General features: G+C 39.0%; 1 protein-coding gene across 1 annotated transcript in view; it reads left to right on the top strand.

Moving 5' to 3' along the window:
• Positions 1 to 1501: 1501 nt before the first annotated feature.
• The window catches only part of ATP6V1H (ATPase H+ transporting V1 subunit H), a 50418-nt gene continuing 28392 nt past the window's right edge, over positions 1502 to 23527 (top strand). Inside the window, exons 1-7 of the mRNA XM_033063308.1 lie at positions 1502 to 1639; positions 2967 to 3093; positions 11172 to 11274; positions 12480 to 12569; positions 17675 to 17788; positions 20415 to 20519; positions 21588 to 21641. Coding sequence (XP_032919199.1) covers positions 2990 to 3093; positions 11172 to 11274; positions 12480 to 12569; positions 17675 to 17788; positions 20415 to 20519; positions 21588 to 21641 — 570 coding nt within the window. The 5' untranslated portion in view covers positions 1502 to 1639; positions 2967 to 2989. The remainder of the gene's footprint in view (positions 1640 to 2966; positions 3094 to 11171; positions 11275 to 12479; positions 12570 to 17674; positions 17789 to 20414; positions 20520 to 21587; positions 21642 to 23527) is intronic.

Genomic DNA, 23527 nt, shown 5'->3' with positions numbered 1-23527 from the left:
GGAAAATTCTATGGACAAAGTATAAATCAGTGGCACAGTGACAACAACTCTCCTGGAATTAAAGAAAACCCCACCTATTGAGATACCTGCCATAATTTAAAAAACAGTATGTCCTCTAAATGGATAATACAGAGACCCTAGAAAAATTAAGTTAGCAGCAGACCAGCTCTAAGCCAGGTCTACATTGGCTGTCTTGATCTGCTCACACACAAACTCCTGATAATTTTTGTTTTCTCCTTATGCGCTAGCAGAATTATTTTTTGGGATCATTTCTGACTAGGAGTGTCTATACACTTCAGCACGGTATGACTGGAAAACCTCATTCAGCAACTGAATGCACTGAGATTTTTTTTCTTGGAAACATAGAAGTTTAAGCCCATAGCTTCTGAAAAACTTGGGCCTTTAGTCTCAAATTTCCTTCCCAGCCAGACTCATGCTGTCTCTGTGGAAAAGCTGAGCCATTTCTGCAAATAGCACAGGTGGGCACCTGTGGGTACATGCTTTATCTTGTTGTGCTAATTGATAAAAGATTTGTGCTGTACATAAAAGTATTGGTGTTTATATAAACCAAAATACAAAGGTCGGAAGTGAAGCATAGACACTTGATGGAGGGAAAATGTGATTAAATCATTCTGTTTTAAATCCCCCTGTTATGAATAATGTTTTCTAAATAATTTGTATCTACTACCAGTATGTAAAATCAGACTTTCCAACAGTCTGATAGATTTTGCAAAATCAGACTTCCTGCCATTGTTTTATCAATGACTGCCTATCTACAAACACCAGAAATTCCTGATTTCTGCCAGTTTTATCTATCATGATCAGAGGCTTATCTATGGGACTGACTCCCAGAGAGTTCACACGGATGTTTATTTTGGCCAACACTGCTCGCCTGGCAAAATTATGACAGCAAAAAACCAAAAATTATTGATTATAGTGAGGGACCATGCTATAAGAAGTTGCAAACCAAGGTTCGACAGAGCGTGGAGTGGGCGGTGACCCCTCACGTTTCCCCAGCGTTGCGTTGCTCTGGCTATATAAAAGAAAGCAATCTAAATTTTGCTGAATATCGAGACTTTATGTTTCTCATTTATAACACTGTCTTCCCCTTACGGGATTAGAAAATCATGCACAGGTCTTGCAGGTGGGTCGGGGCAATCCCCGACACAAATACAGTGGGCAGAGAATGGATTGAGGGCAGCTCTGAAGGACTTGGGGGTGTTGGTTGACAAGATGCTCAACGCGCCCTCACAGAATGACAACCTGTCCTGGGCTGCATCCGTGGCAGGGGGGAGTGGAATCAGATGGCCTTGAAGGTCATTATAATCCAAACCATCCTATAGACTTCTGACACATGTGGGTATGCACAAATGTGTATATTTACGCGCCCTGAACAGCCGCCCCAGCACAGGCGCGCAGGCGCGGGCGGGCCGGGCCGTCCCCCGGGCTGTCCCTCGCCGGCCGCCGTCGCGCTCACGTGAGCGGCGTCACATGACGGCGGCAGCGCCGGGGCCGGCGGGTGCGCGGTGCTGCCCGGGCTGCCCAGGGCCGCCCGCGGCCTCCTCTCGCTCTTCTCCCTTCCCTCCCTCCTTCCTCCCCTCCATCCCTGCACGGTCTCCGCCGCCAGCACGCCCCTGCGGTGAGTTGGGAGCTGCCCCGGGCCCTGGCACGGTGGGGGTCGGGGTCGAGGCGCGCCGCCGCACGGCCTCTCGGGGGGCTGTGGCGGGCCCTGGGGGGTGCGAGGGCTCCGCTGCTTCCGCGAGGGTCCGGGCTCTGCCGGGCCCCTCGGGAGGCGGCCGTGCCGGTGAGCCCATGCAGGGACCGGCAGGACCGTGCCTGGTCTCTCCCTCTCTGCTTCTTCGCTTAAGTGCAGCTCCTGGAACCGCTGTTACCAACTCTGCCCTCGGGCAGTGTTGAAATGGCTCTGCGTGGGTCAGTAAGAGCTCTGAAACATTCAGTGGTCATTGAAGGACATAGTGGTGCCGTCTGTATGCGTGTCTGCTCACAGAAGTGGTTTCAAAGGGAGGGCATTTGTCCTCCTCTGTTTGCCCGGGATAGTTCCTCATTTTTTTCCCTTTCTTTTGTTCGAACAGTGTTTCCTTCAATCATGAAAGCGAGGTATGCTTGCTAGGGATAGGCCTGAATGTACCAGTTTGCTCTTGCTTTGGTCTGTAAGGGAGGCCAGAACAGTCCAGAAATAGGCTGCATGGAGAGGCTGGGAACAGTTTAAGTTGTAAGGAATTCCAGCTCTAGCTGGATCTGAAGTCTCTGCCAACACACTTCTTGTTTTGGCATCAAAGTTAGCTGGAGATTTAAACCGTAAGGGAAGGGGAAAGAAGTGGTGAAGGTCACTATCTGTGGTAATGTGGTATATCCTGATAAAGAGCTTCTGTTAATTTTTATTTTTCAGTGTGCTTTCTGTACACTAAAGAACTTACTTTTCTTGTTAAGTCTGTGTAGCATGGTTCTAATTAATATACTTACCTTTTTTTTTTTCCTCTGAAGTTATAGTTTGCATGTTTCTAATGTCTAAATACTCTTCGACAAATACCTGAAGTAAATCAGTCCTAATGTGTGGGGTTGGGGAAGATATGCACTGAATTTTAACCCTGGAAAGAAGATAGGTTCTCTTATCTGTAGTGCTACTTGGATGATGCAGAGGAGTCATTTAATTTCATTGTTGAAGGATTCATTAGACTGGGATTTATTTAATAATGGTCTGTGTCTTTTATTTTAGTAAACTTATGATTTGCTTATGGTTGAGTATGTAGGTATGGCTTATTTTGTTTGTTTCCAAAAAGCCAAGTTTTAAATACTTTATAAAACTTGGATTTTTTTCAGAAACTAGCTAGTACAGTATTATGGAATGGGATACCTGGAAACAGATTTTTCTTTTTATTTCTTTCAAATATTGGACAAATAGTCTTCTGTTTAATAAGAGGTCTCAAATCTGATTTCATTTCTAGGTGCATTTTAATTATCAGTCAAGATGGATATCCGGGGTGCTGTAGATGCTGCTGTCCCAACAAACATTATTGCTGCCAAAGCTGCTGAAGTTCGGGCAAACAAAGTAAACTGGCAATCATATCTCCAGTAAGTAACACTTTTCCACATTTTCCCCCTTTTATGTGTTAGACTTTTTGAGATTTTAGACTACAGTGGAACATTATGCTGCAGTGAAGAATGTTCTGTCTACATGGAAGTAGTTGGAAAAAGTCTGCATTAAGTGGAAGTGGCTGTGGAAAATTTTCATATGACTTATTACCAGAAGGGGAACTCTACTTTTGTCAACTGAATGCTGTAATAGCAAATCTTACAGATTTGCATAAATGTGTGGTAAAACCTTTTTTTTCCCCTGATGATCCAAATACTATTCTCAATTTCAGCCTTATTGGGTGACTGCTGAATTAAGAAGAGTTTACAGCTATAATTGTCTTAACTGTGGCTATGGTATGCCTATTGCTGCAGTGCTTTTTGTGGGAATACAAACTGTACTAGCAAAACTGGGGTGGTAGTCCAGGAAAAGAATCCTTACCTTAAGTAAAGGAACATTAATACTAGAGGACAGCTTAAGCAAGTAAATCAGGGAGTAGGCTGAAACAAATACTTCAGTCTGGGGAGAGCTGTGCTGCTGTTCCAGGCAAGTTCAGAGTTTCCTTTGGTGCGGATATGATGACACTAGGAGAAGCAAGAGAAATACTGTCCTGGGAGGACCTAGAGACAAGCTGAGGAGAAGTTTTATGGATGAAGTAGGAAATGGGGAGAAGAAACAAACTTTCACTACTCTGAAGTGAAATGCAACATTCTTGCAGCCTGTTCGTTGTGACAGATAGATATGAGAAATATTGACAAAGTGTAAATTACTGTTTATAATAGCAAATTACTTTATAGTTAATTGCTTTATAGCTGAAGTGGCAGAAGTCTTCTTGACTGTAGAGGTACAAACCATACTGATGATGCTTTGTGATTATCAACATTATACCACTTTAAAAAATAGGAGTTTTCTCAGATTCCTGTGATACATATAAATATGTCACATATTAAACTCTTGGAAAACTGTACAATGAAAGCTGAGAAATGCTAACCCAGTGGAAGCTTATTAATGACTACTTGCTTTGCCCTGTCCTGTGTATTTCAGACTTGCTTATTCCTTTCATTGAATTGTATTATTCTTTTCTATGTGATTGTATAGCTGCAGGATAAGTCTGCATAAAGGAACTGATCTTCTGAGAAAACTTTTTTTTTTTGACTAGGCTATTTTTAAGATGGATGAATGTGGTACCCAGTGGCTTTGCAGGCAAAAGAGAAAGGTTGGGGTGGTAACCTGACACTGGCAGCTCCCAGACACTTTTCAAACATGCCAAATGACTTTTGCTGTTACTGTGTGCCTGCTTATCTGTCTGATAGGAAGTGTGTCCCAAGCTGTTCCCACAGTGAACAGCTGTTCCTCTGCTGTCCTAGTGGCAGTGAATGGCTAATTTGCAGTTACTCAGGATGAAAGTGGGAGTACAGTTGTTCACTGTTCATTGGAGTAAATATGATTTTCTTTCACTGCTTCTCTGGTGTTTGTATAGGGCTGGTGAGAAGAATCTGTTACCTTAGTTGGTATAGGGGATGATTTGACATTTGTATGTCATTTGATGGTTTGTATTTATGTGCTATTATTTGTTTGACTATGTGGTCTGCTGTTAATAATTTTCATTCATGGGATTCTCTTTGTCTGGTGCAGTAGATATGTCGAGTTTTGTTTGTAAAACTGACAGCAAATTTTTATATAACTTCTTTTGACCAGAGAGCAGGGTTCCTTTGGTTTTGTTCTGGAATCTATGAAAGAAGAATAAACTAGTTGTTTCCTCTCTGTAAATTAGCCAGGTTTTAGAGGCTATTGGAGCACATCTGGCTATTGTTTGTGATCCTATGAGAGGATGAATGAGACTTTTTGATCTTTGGTGTCCTTTGTGTGTCAATAACACGGTGTCCTCTTTTTTATTGTTCTGAAATAAATGTAATTTTTGTGTGTCATATTTACTGATAACAGCCTGGCTGTCTGGGTGAGTTGGCTTCAAGGATTGACTTAAATGGTGCCAGAGGGATTGTGGAGCATCTTGAAGATAACTACTTCTTTGGCTGAGGAGTTTCCTCATAATGAATTATTGAAAAACATCAGCAGAACTTTTGGTGCTTCCAAAGGGAATAAACTCATACCTTGATTTGGACATGTCCTTTTTTTCAATGGACAAGTTTGGGTGTAATGGTGTCTTTTGAGGCTGAGCTTTAAGGGATTTCTTGGAAAGTCAGTCAGTGCAGTTACATTGTATTGATTAATTTCTGGAATTTAGCACCTTATTAAATGAATGGAAAGCACTTTCTTTGATGCACCTGTTAGAGGCAGGTCAGAGTGGTTTGGTTTGGTCTGGAGAGCAGAAGGAAAATGGGCTACTTGAAAGACCAGTTTTTTCTTTTGAGTTCCTTGTTCCGTCTGGACACTATGATAAACTTGCACATAAATATATGAAGGTATTACTTCAAGTCATCAGATGTTTTTAAATTAGAGGAAATATTTTTGTTGTCGCTAAGTTAACACATCAACTCATGTGTAACATTATTTATGCTTCTTTAACATGATTTATGCTTCTTTAACTAGAGACAATACTTATGTAGTTGAAGTGAAAGAATTTCACAAGAAATTCTGATAAAATGTTTTTTCTCCTCTGGCTGTGGCAGTTGTATGTGTATAAAGTCGCTTTGAAGATTGCATCACTTGCAACAGCATTTGACTCGGGGTCACACAGAAGGGCATTCTGAAGTTCTTTTCTGCTCTCTGTTCTTCAGTGCAAAAGAAAAATGGCTTACTTGTAGCTGGTCAGACTTCAGTAACCTGACTTCTTGTACAGTCAGTTCAAGCTAAAGATTAACTGACATAGTGTTTATTCCATCTCTGAAGGTTGTAACTGTAAACTAAATATCAAATTATATGAACACACAACTGCTGACTTTTAATGTTTTTTCTGTATACTGTTAGATATGACAATTGTCTGTATTACCAGCTTGCTAGTGTGTTTATTGCTCTTTACAAAATTAGACTGTGGAAGAAAATAATTTGATTTCTTATGCTAAAATTTATCCATTCTTTATGTTGGATTCCAGCTGAGGTCTGTGTCTGAGGGAGAAGAAAGTAACAAAGCTTGTAACAGTGGAAGATGATGTGTAGGTCTACCTGTGGAGGCCATTAGTCCTGTAAGGACTTTGCTGCCTTTGGATCTTGGGACTTGTGGCAGTTTAGAGGTGTGGGTGCCCTCAGTGAGCTGAAAAGACAGTGGCTGTTTTGTGCTGTTTGGTTGCTTTCAGCATTTGCCTCGGTGTGTCCAAATGCCAGGGGAGGGTGTGTTGACTTGCTTGAAGCAGGTTTTATTTTGCTTAGGGTAGTAAATGAGTTCTGTGGAAAATTGAACTTGTTTCAGAGTTTAACTTGCACCTTACTGTGCTGTAGGTTTTCTAGATGAGACAACACTTTATATTTAATCAGATGAGATACTTGATGGCTAAATTTAACATAGTTTCCTGTGTGTTTTCAAATACTTAACATGTGTGTTTGTGAATTCTGATGCTAAATTATCTGTTCTGTTTTCCTGGTGGAAGAACCTTCTAAAGCAGGTTAAATATCTCAGACTTTAAAAGTCTGTCTTAGAGAAAATATAGAAGTTTCCTAATTTGTGGGGGGGGGGGGGGGGTGTTTCTATTTTTTTTTCTTCTTTTTTTTTCTTTTTCTTAAATTTGGTTGAGTTTTGTGTAGTACATTCAGTCTATTTTACTGTTTTAATTTTGTAACGCTAAAACTGTTGAGCAATTGGATAAATTTTGTATCTCTATGTACATGCTAGTACTGTAGATACCTGGATGAAAGAAATTATGCCTTGATATGATGGCTTCATATGAGCTTCATATTTGCTGCTTATACAGTCATTTCTCTAAAGATTAAAAAGCAAACAAAAATACCCTAACCTCCAGAGTGTCTTTTGTTAAATCATTCAAACAAAAAAAACAAAAACAAAAAAACCCCAAAAAACAAAAAAAAGGAACAAGAGTTGCTGGAGGAAATGCATAATTAAAAGAAGGAATCACCAGCTTCTGAATCATATTGAGTGATAGGTGGATTAAAAAATGGGAGTCTTGCAATTCATGCGTTCTAAATCCTAGAGTTTCAGTTTTGTCTTCTCTAGCAAGTGCTCTCAAAGTCAGCTCCTGGTGTCCCAGGCCCAGAGCTTTGCAAGGTACTTACAGGGCTCCTAGCCTAAGTCTGATATGCTCAGACAGGGGCGGGGGGAAAGGGAGAATTCACATGTTAAGATAAAGAGTCTTTAATAGGACAGAAATGGAAGAGGAAAAAAATAATTAAAAAACAACAAAAAAAATGGGATTTGTATTAGATGTGAAACACAGAACTGTGCCAACTACTGGGAAGAATATTAACTATCCCCGCTGGAACCAAGACACAGCTGAAGCTCAAACTTCTATCTTGGCAAAAGACTGTAGACACATCCTGGAAAATAACAAATGTCTGCTAGGAAGAGAGATAGAGGGAAGCTTTGGTTGTTTGTTTGCTAAAAGGTGCTGGGTAATTTCTGCTGCTTGAAGAGGGGATGAGGAAAATGTGTAATAGCACCATGGGACTCAGTATCAGCTGTCTGAGGCTGTTCTGTGCTTTCTCATGATTTTTGGTTGTTTTTTTCTTCTCCCCCTCCCCCTCAATGGGGAAGGTTTACTGTATAATCAGTTATTTTCATTTTAAAATGAGATGAATGGAAATAGATGCATTTGAAATTACTAAAACTATTAATCAGATGTTTGAGTTCCTTGATAAAATATTAACAACTTGTTTAAGAAGCTGTCAGATCCCTTGTAATGTTTTGTATGGCTTGCAAGATGTATTTTTGAGTGGTGCTAATAAAGCAATAAAGAATAAACTTTAATGACTTTTTTCTTCACACCACTATCAATCCCCGCATGTATGTTTCTCCTGTGGCCTAATGGAGCATAAAAGCAAAAGCTTGAAAGCTTTTCCTGTGCAGTTGGCTGACCTCTTCTAATAGCTTGACTGGAAAGAAGTATCTCTCTTGGAGGCTTTCTCCAACATTAAAGCTGAAAATTAAGGGTTCCTCTTTTGTCGTCTTTGAAGTGTTTTGTAAATGGCAATATTCTTATAAACAAGCAGCTAATCTGGTTACTTTTGTATCAGTATGATCCATGAGTCCCTGGCTTGGTCTGCATTATTTGAAACAAAAGAGACTTCTAGTTAAGAGTCTTTCAATTCAGTATTTGTGGCAGATGAATTGTCCACCTCTTTCCATAACTATTCAAATCCGTTCTTAATAGGCAAGAAGGAACGTAGGTCAGTCTAAAAGGCATGGTAGGAGCATGGTCATCGTTGGCTAATCACATATGATTAATCTATAATTAAGTTTTTGTACAAGTTGGGCAAGGACTACCCTACCACTGGCATTAGGAATCTTCCATCTAGTACGTGTTGATTGCCTTTCCTCAGTGCATATGAGGATATCAATAACAAAGCAGCTGGAATACAGGAATAGCACACATAGCACTGGACTACTTATGTTCTTTTCTTGAATAGTAAATAGATAAAAGATGGCTCTGTGATGAGACCATACTCAAGACATAATCATTTAAGTAAGAGGAAAGTAAAAGAAAACATTGTAGATCTTATTTCTCTATTTCAAGAATCCAGGTGAGCCAGAAAAGAAAAAGTGTACATTGCCTGTAAAGTTTACAAGATTTTGATGTAATCTCTAGTCATGGAATATCTAAAAACTGATCTTGAATATGGAAAAGATGGGTCAAGAGTCCATGCTACATAGCTACATAGCTTTGGAAGAGATTTTTCATTCAGTGGAAATGCTAAGAGGAAATGAGTCTTGGAAATAACTGAAGCAGGAGTGTCTAATGCTTTCATCCCGTGTGACTGCATGAATTTCTTCTTTCCTGAAGCCCTCCTGGTATTACCTAGTAAAGCTACTCACCTATTAAAATCTTGGATATTTTTAGGACTACTTGATTTAAAATTACTTTTCTTACCTGAAGAGTACCTGACTACTGTTTTGACAAATTTTTTTATTTCTTGAGTTTCTTAAGTTTTGTATTATAAAAAAACCCAGTGGTGTTCTGTGAGTCTAACTCTTCAGCTGAGTCAACAACTTTCTGAAATAGCACTGATGATGGCAGTAACCACTTGAATATCAAGTTGAAGAGAAGATTAAGTAGACATCTCTTATCTTAGAGGTGTCCACAGTAGCTCACTATATCAAGCCCCTTTGCTATGTGTTTGGATGAACTTGCATGCATATCAGTTTTTAAACTCAAAATGTAATTAGTGAAAGCTAAAAATAAATTAGGAACCATGATCTCTGTTCTCCTTACAGTTTTCTTCAGTGCTCATGGCAAAATAACAATTTTGTTTTTCAGCACTTGTTTCTTGGTTTGATTAGACTGTTATTCGTGTTATGTATTATCATTTTGGCATAACATGTTAGCTGTGTGTATTTCAGTTCTTACCACTGACATTGCATTCAACCCCTGGAAGTTTAAAAATTATTTAGAGAATGCTGTTAAGAGGTGACACATAGAGAAAGCTTTTGAGAGCTTATTCTACCGTGAGTTTTAAATTTTTTTACATGAGACCCTTTGCAGGAAAGAGCCCGTTACATTTTCTGTGGGATGCAGCATTGGTAAAGTGATATGGTTGATACTTGTATTCCTTCTATTCTGCCCTTGAAAGACCCTGTCTGAAGTGCTGCATCCAGCTCAGCACAACAAAGACACGGACCTGTTGGAGCAGGTCCAGAGCAGGGTCACCAAGATAGTGACAGAACTAAGGGCAGTGGTTTTAAACTGAGATTAGATGTTAAGAAGAAACTCTTAACTGTAAGGTTGATGAGGCAGTGGAACAAGTTGCCCAGAGAGTTGTGGCTGCTTTATCCTTGGAAGTGTTCAAGGCCAGGTTGGATTGGGCCCTGAGCAATCTGATCTTATAAGTGACATCCCTGCCCATGGCAGAGGGGTTGGAGCCAAATGATCTTCAAGGTCACTTCCAAACTAAACCATTTTATAATCCTATGATAGCTCAAGATAAAGAAAACAATGCTTGTATGGTGGATTAACGATTAACATTGACTGGTACCCATCAGGACAGGACACTCTTGCTCCATCAAAAGGACAGAGGAAAAAAACTGACAAAATGCTCTGGGATTGAGGTGTAAGGACAGAGAGACCACTGACTGCTTACCATCACAGGCAAAACAGGCTCTACTTGGTGGCAATTAATTTATTGCTGATTGAATGGAGTAGGTCAATCAAAAATAGGAAAAAATCGAAAAACCACCTCCTACCTTGTCCCTTCTTTTCAGACTCAACTTCGCTTCAATTTCTCTGCCTCCCTGCTTTGAATGGTGTAGAGGAATGGGGTATGGAGGCTGTGGTCAGTTCAAAACAATCTCAGCTGCTCCTTCCTTCTCACACTCTTCCCCTGCTCCATCCTGAGGTGTCCTACTCATGGGTTATGGTCATTCACAAACTTGTCCTGTATGGATCCTTTCTGCAGATTCCAGTCTTCCAGGGATGGGCTACTCCAGCATACATCGCCCTTGAGGTCACAGGTCCTACAAGAAAACCTGCATGGACTGCAGTCCTGTAAGGCACATCTTCCTGGTTTGGCAGGGGTGTCCTCCATGAACTGCAAGTGGATCTCTGCTCCACCTAGGTCCTCAATGGGCTGCAGGGGGACAGCTGCCTCACCATGGTCTTTGCCACAGGCTGCAGGGAAATCCACGCTCTGGCACGTGGATCACCTCCTCTCCCTCCTTGTGCACTGATTTGGCAGTCTCTTCCACATATTCTCAGCCTGTCTCATGGCTGCTGTTGCACTGACTCCTTGAATATATCATCACAGAGGTGCTGCTGTCATTCCTGAGTGGCTCAGATTTGGCCAGTGGTGGGTCTGTCCTGAAGCTGGCTGGAATTGGCTCTGACTTTGGAAACCATTTCTGGTGTCTTCTCCACCCAAACAGTCCCCTACTAACAAAAACTTGCCATGTGAACCCAGTACAGTTATTTCCAACTTACTGTTCATGTCACTTACAGTTTACTATTTTGTTTTTCAGAGGTCAGATGATTTCAGGTGAAGACTGTGAATTTATTCAAAGATTTGAACAGAAAAGAAATCCAGAAGAGAAACAGGAGTTGTTGCAAACAGAAGGCAATCAAGTAACTTTCTTTTAATGAAGTCTCTATTTGGGTGGAAGGAAATTTTCATATAAACTTTTATTATACTGTTGTATACAGTTAAGATGTTATGGAATAATTTTTTCTTTATGGTTTATTGATGACAGCTGCTTCCAGTAAGATTGCTGTTTAGTTAGCTAAGCTATTATAATTTAGTTACAGCATGGAGTCCGTTGACTGCTGAGGTGGATTCGGTTAATCTCGTGTCGTTTTAGGCATGGTAAGATATGAGACTTTTGCATTGGACAGAGTTGATTCAGGATTGAATCAGCCCTTTGCCCTTATGGAGTCCATGCAGGATGCTCAAGGACACTTCAGTAGTATTTGAATCAGTAAAATCTCAGCTTGAGGTTTTAGTACAGAATATCAGACATCAAGAGGAGTGGGAGAGGCAGGAAAGAAAGTGTAGATGCTTTCAACACACAAACATTTCTAGCCATTTTTTCTAGTTTAATTTTAGGCTGGTTTTTTTGGTTTTGTATTTCTTTTCTCTCCAAATTGTACTGTGTTACTGTTGCCTAACGGATCATAGTTTGCATAGTAACAAAAACGTATGTGGTATACCTTGTACATCACTATATAATTACGATGTAGCAGTTCAGAATTCGATTTTCTTTCTGTTTTGCTTTAATATGGTGAAGGGGAAGGAGGAAATATAAAAAGGAATGTGAAGTACAAAAAGGAATGTTGTAACTGTTTCAGCTTGTTGCTGAAATTGTAACATTCTTCAAAGATGAACAAAGATTTTTCTACAAAGTATATAGTAATCGAATAGAGGAGTTACAGGTCTTCCTCCCTCTATTAAAATTGCTGAAAGTTTTTTTGTACTCTTAGTTGCTGTTTTGTCAGTTTACTTGATCTTCTTACTACCGTAAAAAAAATGGTGCTGAGGGAGGCTTTTCTAGTCTGTCTTTCAACCAAGCATGTTTATTACTTTCACTAGCAAGTACTTATTTAATTTGAAAGCCATGAAACAATTTGTAAAGGGTAGCAACCAATGCGACAGAAAATGTTCTTTGTGAGATAATGTCAAATGTATTAATCTCTTACTGCAATTGAATAAGATCTTGGAATGCTCAATGCTTATGTAAGACTTACCTATGAATTAATAAGGTCCTGTTTTATATTATCAAAAGGAACAAAGACAATTGCTAATATTAATTTTAATGTCTCTTTTATTTTTCTAGTGTGCTAAAACATTTATAAACTTGATGACTCATATCTCCAAGGAACAGACTGTTCAGTACATTCTGACTATGGTTGATGATATGCTGCAAGTAGGTTAATAATCTGTATTATTTTTAAGTCTTTAAATGCATGCTTGAATGTTTCCTTAGTGTAATTAATGTATTTTCAGGTGTTTGTCATACTGTGTTAAAAATACTGTTAAATTTTCAGATTCTGTCTTCAGAGATTAAATGTTAGACCTAAAATTGTGAGGTAACTTAACTTGTAATATGTTCAAATTCTGGAAATAAAACAAACTTTTATGCTTGTCTGTTGGTTCTACACTATATTTAATTCAAAACTTGGTTGTTAAGGTTAGTGTTGCATAGTGGTTTCATTTCATGTGATCTTAATTTGCAGAATTTTTTTCTAAACTCTTTTTACATTTGATATGTTGGCTTATGTTGTGATAGACTTGTCAGTGTTAGATTAATGCTTGGATTTGGTGATCTTAAAGGTCTTTCCCAACCTAAATGATTCTAAGATTCTGTGACTTGCGACCTCAGCCCTCTCCTGTGGTATAGGGAGGCTATGACTTCTCACTTGAAGCTGTTGAAGCTTTTCCTATGAAGGTGTCAGTTTGGGTACCCTCAGCAAGAAGGTGTAGTTTCTGTAGCTTCAGGTTTCCAACTTGAATTAGGTTGTTTGGGACAGCACGTTTTGAAATTTTGCATGGTTTAATTATAAACCAGGAGCTTCTAATTCAATGTAACATACAGCTCTTTGTAGCTGTGGACAACAGTGGCTTATAAGAGTAGGCTATTAAACTTGGTCTCAGGACTGCTGAGCTGATTGGGATAGCTCAAGAAGAGGCTTTACTCAATCAGACAATCCTGCTTTTATGTTTCCTTGCTCTGAAGGTAGCTAAGAGACAGCATTTGAAGTGATGTAACAAGATGGCTTGAGTTGTGTGAGGTCTTTTTCTAGTACTCACATGAGCTATCTGTGTTAGATAGTTTCTCTGCTCATGTTTTGTGATATATTTGATCCAAAGTTATAGTGAAATGTGTTTAGTGCTATTGATTTAGGATATTCCCCTAGGAGGTGAACCATGTGTGTTCTAATTCCAGTTCTGAGTATTCAGTATTTCAACAGGCAAGCTGAAAAGCTTGAACCTCTCTACAGTTTGTATAACATGGGAACCATGGTGTTCTTTTATGTGCCTGTCTGCACAATAGAGCCCTAAGTGAGCACCCTGAGATCTAGGCTAATAGGGCAATAGCTAGTGGTGGTGGCAGCAGTTTATTCATCTGTACCTTGCTTGCTTTTTCTCATTTAGTTTTACTTTTTTTCAAGTGTAATATAAGCATTGAGAAGCAGAGAAGACAGAAATGATCCTTGGAGTTATTCTTTGATTAGGACACTGAGTTGGAAATACCTTGTTTTGGTTTACACATTGAATGACAAACTTTGGCTCAATGTGTGAGAACTCTGTTTATTGTGGCTACTTTTGTGAGGAATGGGTCTTGCTTTCTGTGCATCAGTGGCCAGAGAAGTCATCATTTCCCTTGCCCTTTTTCAGAATTTGTGAATGTTTGTAGGTCTTGTTTTGCAAATGTGCTTTGGCATTAGCACATAGCCTGCAGCTACAGTATATGATAGCTGATGTTATCTCCTGTGCTGTGGAATTAATACCCCACAGGTAATGCTTTCACTGGCCCACTTTTGAACATGTGGAATAGTTCTAGGTAGTCACAGAAAGTAGTTTTGAATAATCTCTCTTTTGCTCTGTTGTTTTTCTGTCATAAGTGGTTAGATGTATGTGTTTTCTTGACTTCATGACATTGGCTGTGTTTTGGGCCTTACCCTGCCCCAGAAGTGGCATGTGTGGAATTCTTAATGCTAAATATAATGGCTTTAAATTATTCAGGCTTTACAGTGATACAGCAGAATAGAGATATTGGTACACACTACATATTTGCTTTTGTTTGAAATTGAGTACCTTTTTCACTTTAGAAATTCTGCTTCAGTATCCAAAAGGCTGCACTTGGCTTTTGCAATGCTGTTTGTGATTGCATTATTCAGGGATTCAGGGATGCTGGCATAGAAGATTTGTGTGCAAACATCCACATGGCGTTATCTCATAGTTTCCTAACCTGTACCACCTCCACTCAGCAAGGCTGAAACAGGGCTTCTGTTTTGTTTTGGTCATGTTCAGAGGTTGGAACATACAGCCAGTGGTACCTTAGGAATCCCTGGTTGCATGTTTTCAAGGCATAGGATTCTTGTCAGAAAGAAGCATGTTGGCCAATAATGGTGGGACTGTGAGTTTAGGGCAGGGTTTCTGCAGACTGCCCAGGTACAAGACCCACAGTATCATAAAATCATAGAATGGTTTGGATTAAAAGGGTGCCTTGAAGATATCTGGTTCCAGCCCCCTTGCTGTGGGCAGGGACACCTTCAGCTAGACCAGGTTGCTCAAAGCCCCATTCAGTCTGTTCTTGAAGACCTCCAGGGATGGGGCATCCCCAGCTTCTCTGTGCAATCTGTTCCAGTGCTTCACAATATTTCCCTAATACCTAGACCTATTCCCAGTTTGAAGCCATTCCCCCTTGTCCTGTCCTCATGTAAACAAATAGTCTTGCCCCATTTTTCTTGTGGTGGATGTGAAGTCTCCAGTCTTTGCCTGACTCATCTTAATTCAGTACATTCAAAGATTTTAAGCAAGAAATTGTTCAAGGACATGGCCTGTCAGGGTGCCATTGGCTGAGTAAAATTTACCTTGAGAAAGTAAGTTTTCTGCAGTTTCATGAGACAAATAATATTTGAAGCTGCTTTTCATAGCTGGAACTTCTAGAAACTATTGCAGGTAGCAGTATCCAGCATTTGTCTGATAATGTCTGACTGTAGTTCTTCTATTACCTTTCTATGCTTTGCTTGTGGCGTGGCAAAAATTATGTCAACTGTTTTGAGCTCAGCAAACGCTTACTTGGGTGTCTAGAATGGTTCCAACTGATTTGAAGACCTTTCTAAGAAAGATTTCTTTTGAACACTGGCAAATTTGAAATTATAAAATGATCACTATTCTGCTTACTTCTGAAGGTGGAGAGTGTTAGCATACTGCCATCCTTGAGAAAACATTTTTTACTCTCTTCATCTGATAAATTCTTGGAACAATTTCTTTGGATTAGTGACCTCGTCACATTGCACAGTCTGTTACTTACGAAATCTTTAAGAACCTACACTCTACTTGGTGCAGGTAGCAGTACCAGCTGAACTTCATTATGCTTCTTCAGAAATGACAGCTGCTAAATTATTCAACTGTTGCTGTGAGAGCTTCAGAATTTTCTTTTTATCAGTGTAGTCAGTAGCTTCCTAGGAAGGTGCAGCACTACATATTTCAGGGCTGTGGGGAGTTTTCCACTCCTTCCCTTCTGTCTTGATCCTGCACCTTAACAGCCAACCAGGCTAGTCTTCTGACTGACAGCATGTTGAAATTATTTCAGCATTTCTACTTCCAGACTGTCTGTCTCTTCCTTAGTTATGTTGTAAACTGAACTCATTGATCTGGTAAGTTTTGATCTTTCTTAGCTAGACTGTTTAGCACATTCAGATGCTAACAGTGATTTATTTGATCGAACTGCCATTTCTCATCAAACAAGCCCTCACAAAGTAAAAGCTGTCTACCAAAGGCTCTGTATTCCTGAGATCTCACTCTTTTATTTATTTCATAGTTTGAACAACAAATTTTGAGAACATTTCTGGGTGCTTTTTTACACATGCCACGTAGAGAATGGATCACTGTAAAGGTTATAACTTATGACATCTGAGCTTCCCCAGTCAGTGATCCGGGCAGCAATTTGCAGCCTGAAGATGTGGTACAATACTGTTGTGGTTTAACCCCAGCTGGCAGCTAAGCACCACACAGCCACTCACTCACTCCTCCAGCAGGGGGATGGGGAAGAGATTCAGAAGAGTAAAAGTGAGAGAACTTGTGTTTTGAGGTAAGGACTGTTTCTTTCAAGGAAGAGTTGGTTGAAACTCTGAGGCTTAGTAAGATGCTACTGTTTGAATCATGGATACATTCAGGTCTCCTTGTGCTTAATGAATCATATTCCAACATGGAAGCTTGCCTACGTGGTTCTTCATGCCTATAATTAATAACAAGTGCAGAGTTGATGGAGAAAAGCCTTTCTAGTGAGAGGAGTTTGAAAATTAAAATGTCTGTATAGTGGAGACTGTCCCTTTGTGAGTCTCATTGCCTTCCTTGACAGGAGTTGTGTACTTGGTGATAGTAGTTTGACTTCTATAGGGAGACATCTCTTCAGAAGGAAAGCTTCCAATCCACCAGGCTGGAAAGTATATGGAAATGCTTAAGGAAAAGCAAGAACTCAAATGTGAGATTTTTTGGGACTGTCTGTCTATATTCTAGGCTATTAGGAAACAGCAGAGCTTTTCTTTCTCTCTGATGATTGTATGGCCTCTTCTCTGGCCTGCTGTAAGGAGAGCTGCAATAGCTGTTTTGCATAGTGATTATTAGGGGAAATACTTAAAGAGGCTGTCCCCAGTGCCGAGGCTCAGGTAGTTGTGGTCTCTGGTGGATCAGGGTAGGAACCCTGGAGAACAGACTTCTGGTGGCAGTGTCCTCTTATAGATATGCAGGTCGCCTGAGATAATTGCTGAATCAGTTGCAGCCTGATCTGGGAGAGAAGAGCTCATTTCCCATTGAGAGAGATGGAAAGGCTCATTTACACCCACACAGTTTCATTTATAGAAGAAGTTAAACATCAGTCTCTTGTGTGGAAGTAGCAGTACATTGAAAACTTTGTATGGACTTTAATCAAGTATAGTTGGTTAGATGAAGAGTAGTGTTATTCTTAAAAAATGACAATATTTAGCTTGTTTCTCATTTACCTTACTCCACTTGCATGTTCAAAAGAATATAGGTGTTTTTGCTCAAGCAGGCGTTGCAGTACTGGGATACAACTAGGGCTTCAAGGTTTGTTTCCTCCACCCCAAATCTCCAAGCTTAATGTTGGAGTGCTGCAATGGGCTATATCCACAAGTAATTTTTCAGTCTAACTGAAAAATTTCTGTGGGCTCTTACAAGCCAGGATACACTCTGATAATCTATGCCAACATACCAAGGAACAAATAACTGCTTTATGTCCAATGCTTTTACAAGTCTGTCATCTTTTCCTCTCAATTTTTACAGGAAAATCATCAGCGTGTTTGCATCTTCTTTGATTATGCAAAACGTGGTAAAAACACTGCATGGTCCTATTTTCTGCCGATGTTGAATCGACAAGATCTCTTCACTGTGCATATGGTAAGTTTTAAATGAACCTGTCTCTGAAGATGGTAGAGAAAAATGCTAGTTCTGGTTTTCTTCAGGAGATTTTGAAATCTGAAACTTGACTTCTGCCTGGACTGGAAAGTTTTCCTCTTGCAGTCTAGACGAGTCATTCTTAATACAAGCTTCATGTAACCACATTTTACAAAGCAAAGTTACACTGTTAGCTGGCGTTAGTTTATTTGTGAGAGATTAGGGCAGATTTTAAAAATTCAGAAAAGCAGGGATTTTAAAGCAATGACTACAGTAAAACATACTTGAAAATCTATTATTGCAACTACCAGTCGATGCTGTACAGATATTAGAATTTAAGTTCTCATCTTGTGCAAAGGAAATATCTTTACCCCAATGAACCTTATTTTCAGATATGCTGAGTTTATCAGCTGACTCACTGGAAGTGTAGTGAGTGGAGTGAGAAAGAGAGAAGTGCTTGATGTTGTTCAAGTGCTGCTCAACAGCAGCTAAAACATTGATACATAACCAGCACTGTTTTTGACACCAGTCTAAACCACAGCATCATATGGAGTGCTATGAAGAAAATGAAATCCATCCCAGCCAAACCCAGTACAGCCATGTGCAGTGTATGGTTTTTGCTATGCTTTGACTACTGTTTGCTGTTCCTATATATGGAGTAGCTTTTCTGGAATCTTAGTATTATTCTGTTGTCAGTGGTGAGAAGAAGCCATTTCATCTCAGCATGTTTTTTTTCTTGTGGGGCAAAAATATGTTTGTATTACTGTGAATTCCTAGATGAGACAACAGTTTCCAACAGTGGAACTTATATAATGTCTTGAGGAAGAGAAAACTGCACAACTATGAATTGTTCTATGCTGCATATGTTTGTGCTGGGATGATATGGTAAAGTCAAATCAGACACTCAAACTAGAAACCCACTACCCGGCCTGCTTGAGGCTGTTGGGGCAGAACTGGTGCAAGGATTCCAGGACACCGAGCAAGCTGTGCTGTTTGCTTTGGGGTGTGGCCGGTGCAATTGTGTTTGGGGCTGTACTGTGACTTGGACAGTGAGCTGGCATGCTCTCAAGAAAAATGTCAGGCTTGATTTATTTATCTGTTTATTTAATCTAATTGATTGATTGCATGGATGTAAATCAGTTTTCTTGGTGTAGGTGAGGGAGGAGGTGACTGGGGTTTCTTTTGACCAATGCAGTTTGTTTTGTGGTTTTCTTGGTGGTAGTGCTACTGAAGACCCATCCTGCAAAACTGCAATTTGAGCAGTCAGACAATGCTGACTACCCAAATATGCTGGTAAAACAATTTTTAGACCCTTGCAGTGAAAACTATTTAGTCTCCCTGGAATATGGTATAGAAATTGTGATGGTCAGCATTTCTCTACTCAGGTTTGTATTATTCAGATACTGGTTTTTATGCAAGTAATTTAACAAGACACAGAGAATCTTATGTAAAGTTGAATCCACTTAAAGTGGATCTGTTTGGTTTACTGCCTTATTATACCTTTTATTACAGTGCATGTTCTCTTAAAGTACATGAATGTTTTCAAAAGCAAGTTTTAGGATTGTGTTATTTTTGTTGTGTTTATTTTATTTTTGTTCTTACTATACATACTGGAAGATTTTTGATGCCACATCATTCCATCTGCTGAAGCAGATAAAAAAGAACTCAGCCTCTGTGTAGGCTCAAATTCTGCTAAGCATAAATGGTCTCTCATTCAGGGGCCAGGTAGCAGGTTTAACTCAGAAGAATGGTTGACTAGAGAGCTAATATTGTGTATTTTAAACCTGGAGGGATTTTATAGGGTGACTTACTTGCATTCAGAAGGGGATTTGACACATTTTAGTGTAGCGATTGTTGTTCCAGCCTCGCACTCATAATCCCTCTATAAATCACTGGTGGTGGTGCTGCACATGTGAGTGCAGTAAGGTAAAATGTGGTTGGAATAGTGCCCTCACTGCATTATGGAACTGTGTGCATGCAAATGAACCTCTGCTTCAATAATTTCTTGGTTACACTGCCTCTTTATATGTAAGGTGGCTCAAATGCTTTTGCAGATTAACTGCAAGCTGCGATGTAGGTTTACTTCAAATATAATTTGGAAAGGCTGATGTAGAAATATATTCTTGTTTAAGTAGTCTTAAATCCATTGGCATCATGGAAATTCTTAACCTGACCATATTTTTACTCCCCAACTTATTCTTAAATTGTACTTTACATTTTACTTTTCTGCTCTTGTTTTTCTGGGCTTGAAACTTCTCCCTTCTTGAAGATTGCTTCCTTCCTTTAAGTACAAGAACCCTTCAATACTTTGTTACCATTTGTATTAGCATATGCCATAGTTGCTTAAATCAAGTGTCTTGCTTTTGATTGATTTCTGACTGTTGTGGTGTCCTACAGCAGTAGCCCATCAACAGCTTCCCTCCATCTCCTTTTGAGTTCTTTATTGGTGCTTTGTGACTTTCAACAGCTATAGGCAACTGATAATAGGCACAAAGAGTTTTCTGCATAGAAAAGGTCGATTTCTGTAAGGGATCTTTTATCTAAAATTGATTTTCAAAATTTACAGAACTTCTCACTGAATTCTGAAATTGCTGTGTTTGAAAAATCGTTTTTTTGCATTCTTTTTCAGGCAGCAAGAATTATTGCCAAACTGGCTGCTTGGGGGAGGGAGCTCATGGAAGGCAGTGACTTGAACTACTATTTCAACTGGATTAAAACTCAGCTTAGTTCACAGGTAAAAAGTTGTTTTTGTTGCAACTTTGCAGTAACTTTGGAAACTTTTTTCAAGAATACGAATGTATAAATGGGCAAACAAGAGGTATGTTTTTGTTTTTTAAAATGAAATTTTACTTTGTAATTTTTATAGCTAAGTGTTCTTCATTCAAGCACCTAGTTTTTAACTTAGTATTTTAAATTATTTACTCCAGTCCTTGAAATGTAAATTAATGATAAAGCTTTTTGGCTCTTCTGTTGGTTAACACTGTTCTTTTCTTTTTGACACTGAGAACATATGAAATGAGGATGTTTTTGTCTTGCCTTTACTATTTTGGTTATCAGAGCTTTTTGCTGGGAAGAAAAGTCACATGGCAGCAGAAACTGAATATCAAAACCTTTTTCCAGTTTATTGTAGTACAAAGCCTTTACTTTTATTCCTGTGTCTTGAAACTGAATAAATTATTTGGACAGTGTTTTTATGGTATTAGCTCAATCTGAACTACTAAATTCTAGCTTGTCCTTCAAAGATGAATCATTCTCCCTTGTATTCATTTCTGGACATTTTTCTTTCAAAACACAATAATTTGTCTCTCATTCTTTTCATGTTGTAGTACAGTTGTAGTTTCTGAAATGTTGTAGATTCTGAAGACTTGAGAAACATTCAATAGATTTACTAATGATATTTTTCCTGGTTTTCTAAACTGGGCTTATTAAAAAGGAGTTTTAATTTTTTCCTCTGGAAGGAGAATCTTAAATCTTGGAATCTCAGAATTTGCTTCAGAAAGATGCAAGGGTACAGTTTGTGAATTCTAAGATAAATAAATGTCTTGAATAAATCCATACCTAAATAATTTAAAATGTTGATGTACCAGATGAGTTTCAAGCACGTTCTTCTAGGCGTGAAGTGTGTGTTGGAAATAAATACAATATATTATGATAATATATTAAGCAGGAAAAAAATCTAATGGATTCTAATTTTTTTTTTTATGACTAGAAATGTTAGAGAACTGAAAGAAACTTGGTAACAACTGTTCCTTAAGGGTGAATAACAACTCTGATTTTAAACTTTTTTTTTTTCTTTACCTAGAAACTACGCGGTACAGGTGGTTCTGTGGATACAGGAGCAGTCTCCACAAGTGATGTGAGTATGTCTTTGAGATCTGTCATTCTACTGTTCTGACCAGGTGATGTTCACTCCTTGGATTAAGGTGCAGATCTCTTCTGGTGACAGTGATAAGAAGTACTTGGAATCAGAACTGTACAACACAGTGCCAGGTGATGGCGCCAAGAAACAAAAGTATTTTTAAACACTGATTTCACATAGAATATTGGCAGTGGAATTGTATATTTTACAAGTTAATTTGTCTTGTTAAAGCTGCAGATGTATCTAAGATTCTCTTTGTTAAAACTTGAAAAAAAAATTAATTTAATATTCAAATGATTTTAAGTCCCTGACTTGGTGATCTTAGAGGTCTTTTCCAGCTCAAATGATTCTGTGATTCAGTACTACCTGATAACCACTGAGGTGTTGGACGTGTAGAAGAAACCTGAAACCGAGAAGCTTTTGTCTGTTGTGCTGTGCAGAACTTAGAAAAGGGCACATCAGATATTAAAGCTGATATTGCCCCTAAACCACTGTAGCATGAAATTGCAAGTGTGCTTTCAAAGCTGTAAGTTTTTAATATTTGAATAGCTTGAATTCAGAGGAAAATAGGTTGTCCTTTTTTACATCAATTTTTTTAAAATACTGAATTTCGTGTAACTATAACAGCTGCTGAGTTTGGAGATGAACTGTGGCAGTATAAAAAATGCAAATGATCATCCTAACTGGATTTTCTGTGGTGGTGTGGCATGATGAGGCAGTTTATTATAGTTTTTGAATGTGGAGTAGAATTCAGTTTGGTCTTTTTGTTCCTTTTGCAGTCTGAAAGTGGTCACATTTTCTCAGAAGACTTAACTTGGGATTTGTTATTCTTTGCAGTGTAGTCATGGCTTTAAAGCGTTGGCTTCCTGTAACGGAGAAACCTCTTAAATTACCCCCTGTCTAGGGTTTAAAGTAGAAAAGATGCAAGACTGTTATGCCAGACTATGGGTAGGGCATAAAACAATGGCCTGAGCATATAAGTTAAGTATTTCAGTATTTCATGTGCAGATCTGTGTTCCATAGTGTTAGGTTTTGTTAGACTGACAGCACTCTGTCATACAGCCATAGAAGAGTGACTAGTTCTACAGCACACACCACCACTTTGGAGCCATGAACTCCTCTCACTCCTCAGAAATCAGTATTCACTGCACTGTGGCACTGCATGGATATACTGTGCCATGGCAGGGTGCCAGAGCAGCAGAGTGCAAATATGTTTTAGCATAATTAAAGTGGGTAAGTATTGTCTTAACTTTGTTAGTGTTTGGATTTCAGATCTAGCTATTGCAGGATTTTCAAGCAGGTCCTGTCTTATTTCAGAATAAATTAGAGATGCAGTTGTAGCATTTTATACAGGAAATGAGAGCTGGAATCTATTACGAAATTTAAATTATAATGGTGTTGGAAGACAATATTTTTATGACAGAATCTTTAAAAAGAAAACTGCAAGTTCAATGGGTTGGTGATGCAGATAAATTAATGCATTATTTGGAGTGGGAGAGCTGTCTGTGTGTTTATAGCTGTTTTATTTCCATGGGATGTGAAAATGGATACTTTCACTGGGAGACTGATGTTCTAGATGATTTGAGCCCAGATGCACAGACTTAGTTTTTACATAAAGGACTTAAATCTCTCATGAGAGACACAGAATGAGTTACTCTTTATTTTCAATTCTGTTTATTGCCTCCTTTCTTTTCATATGGGATTGCCTTACTTCTTTACTTCATTAAATGTTTGAAAGGTTTGGTCTTGTATTATGTGGGTGAGCTGCCATGAGACTTTCAAGGAAAAGGCTTATAGGGAGGGGAAAAAAAGCAAACACCATTTTATCAGCAGCATATCTGATTAATGTATGATTAGTATTAATGAAGGTAATGCTGAAAATT

The sequence above is a fragment of the Catharus ustulatus genome, chromosome 1, assembly GCF_009819885.2.
Source record: "Catharus ustulatus isolate bCatUst1 chromosome 1, bCatUst1.pri.v2, whole genome shotgun sequence".
In the NCBI taxonomy this organism is placed as follows: Eukaryota; Metazoa; Chordata; class Aves; order Passeriformes; family Turdidae; genus Catharus; species Catharus ustulatus.
This window is presented reverse-complemented; position numbering and strand designations above follow the sequence as displayed.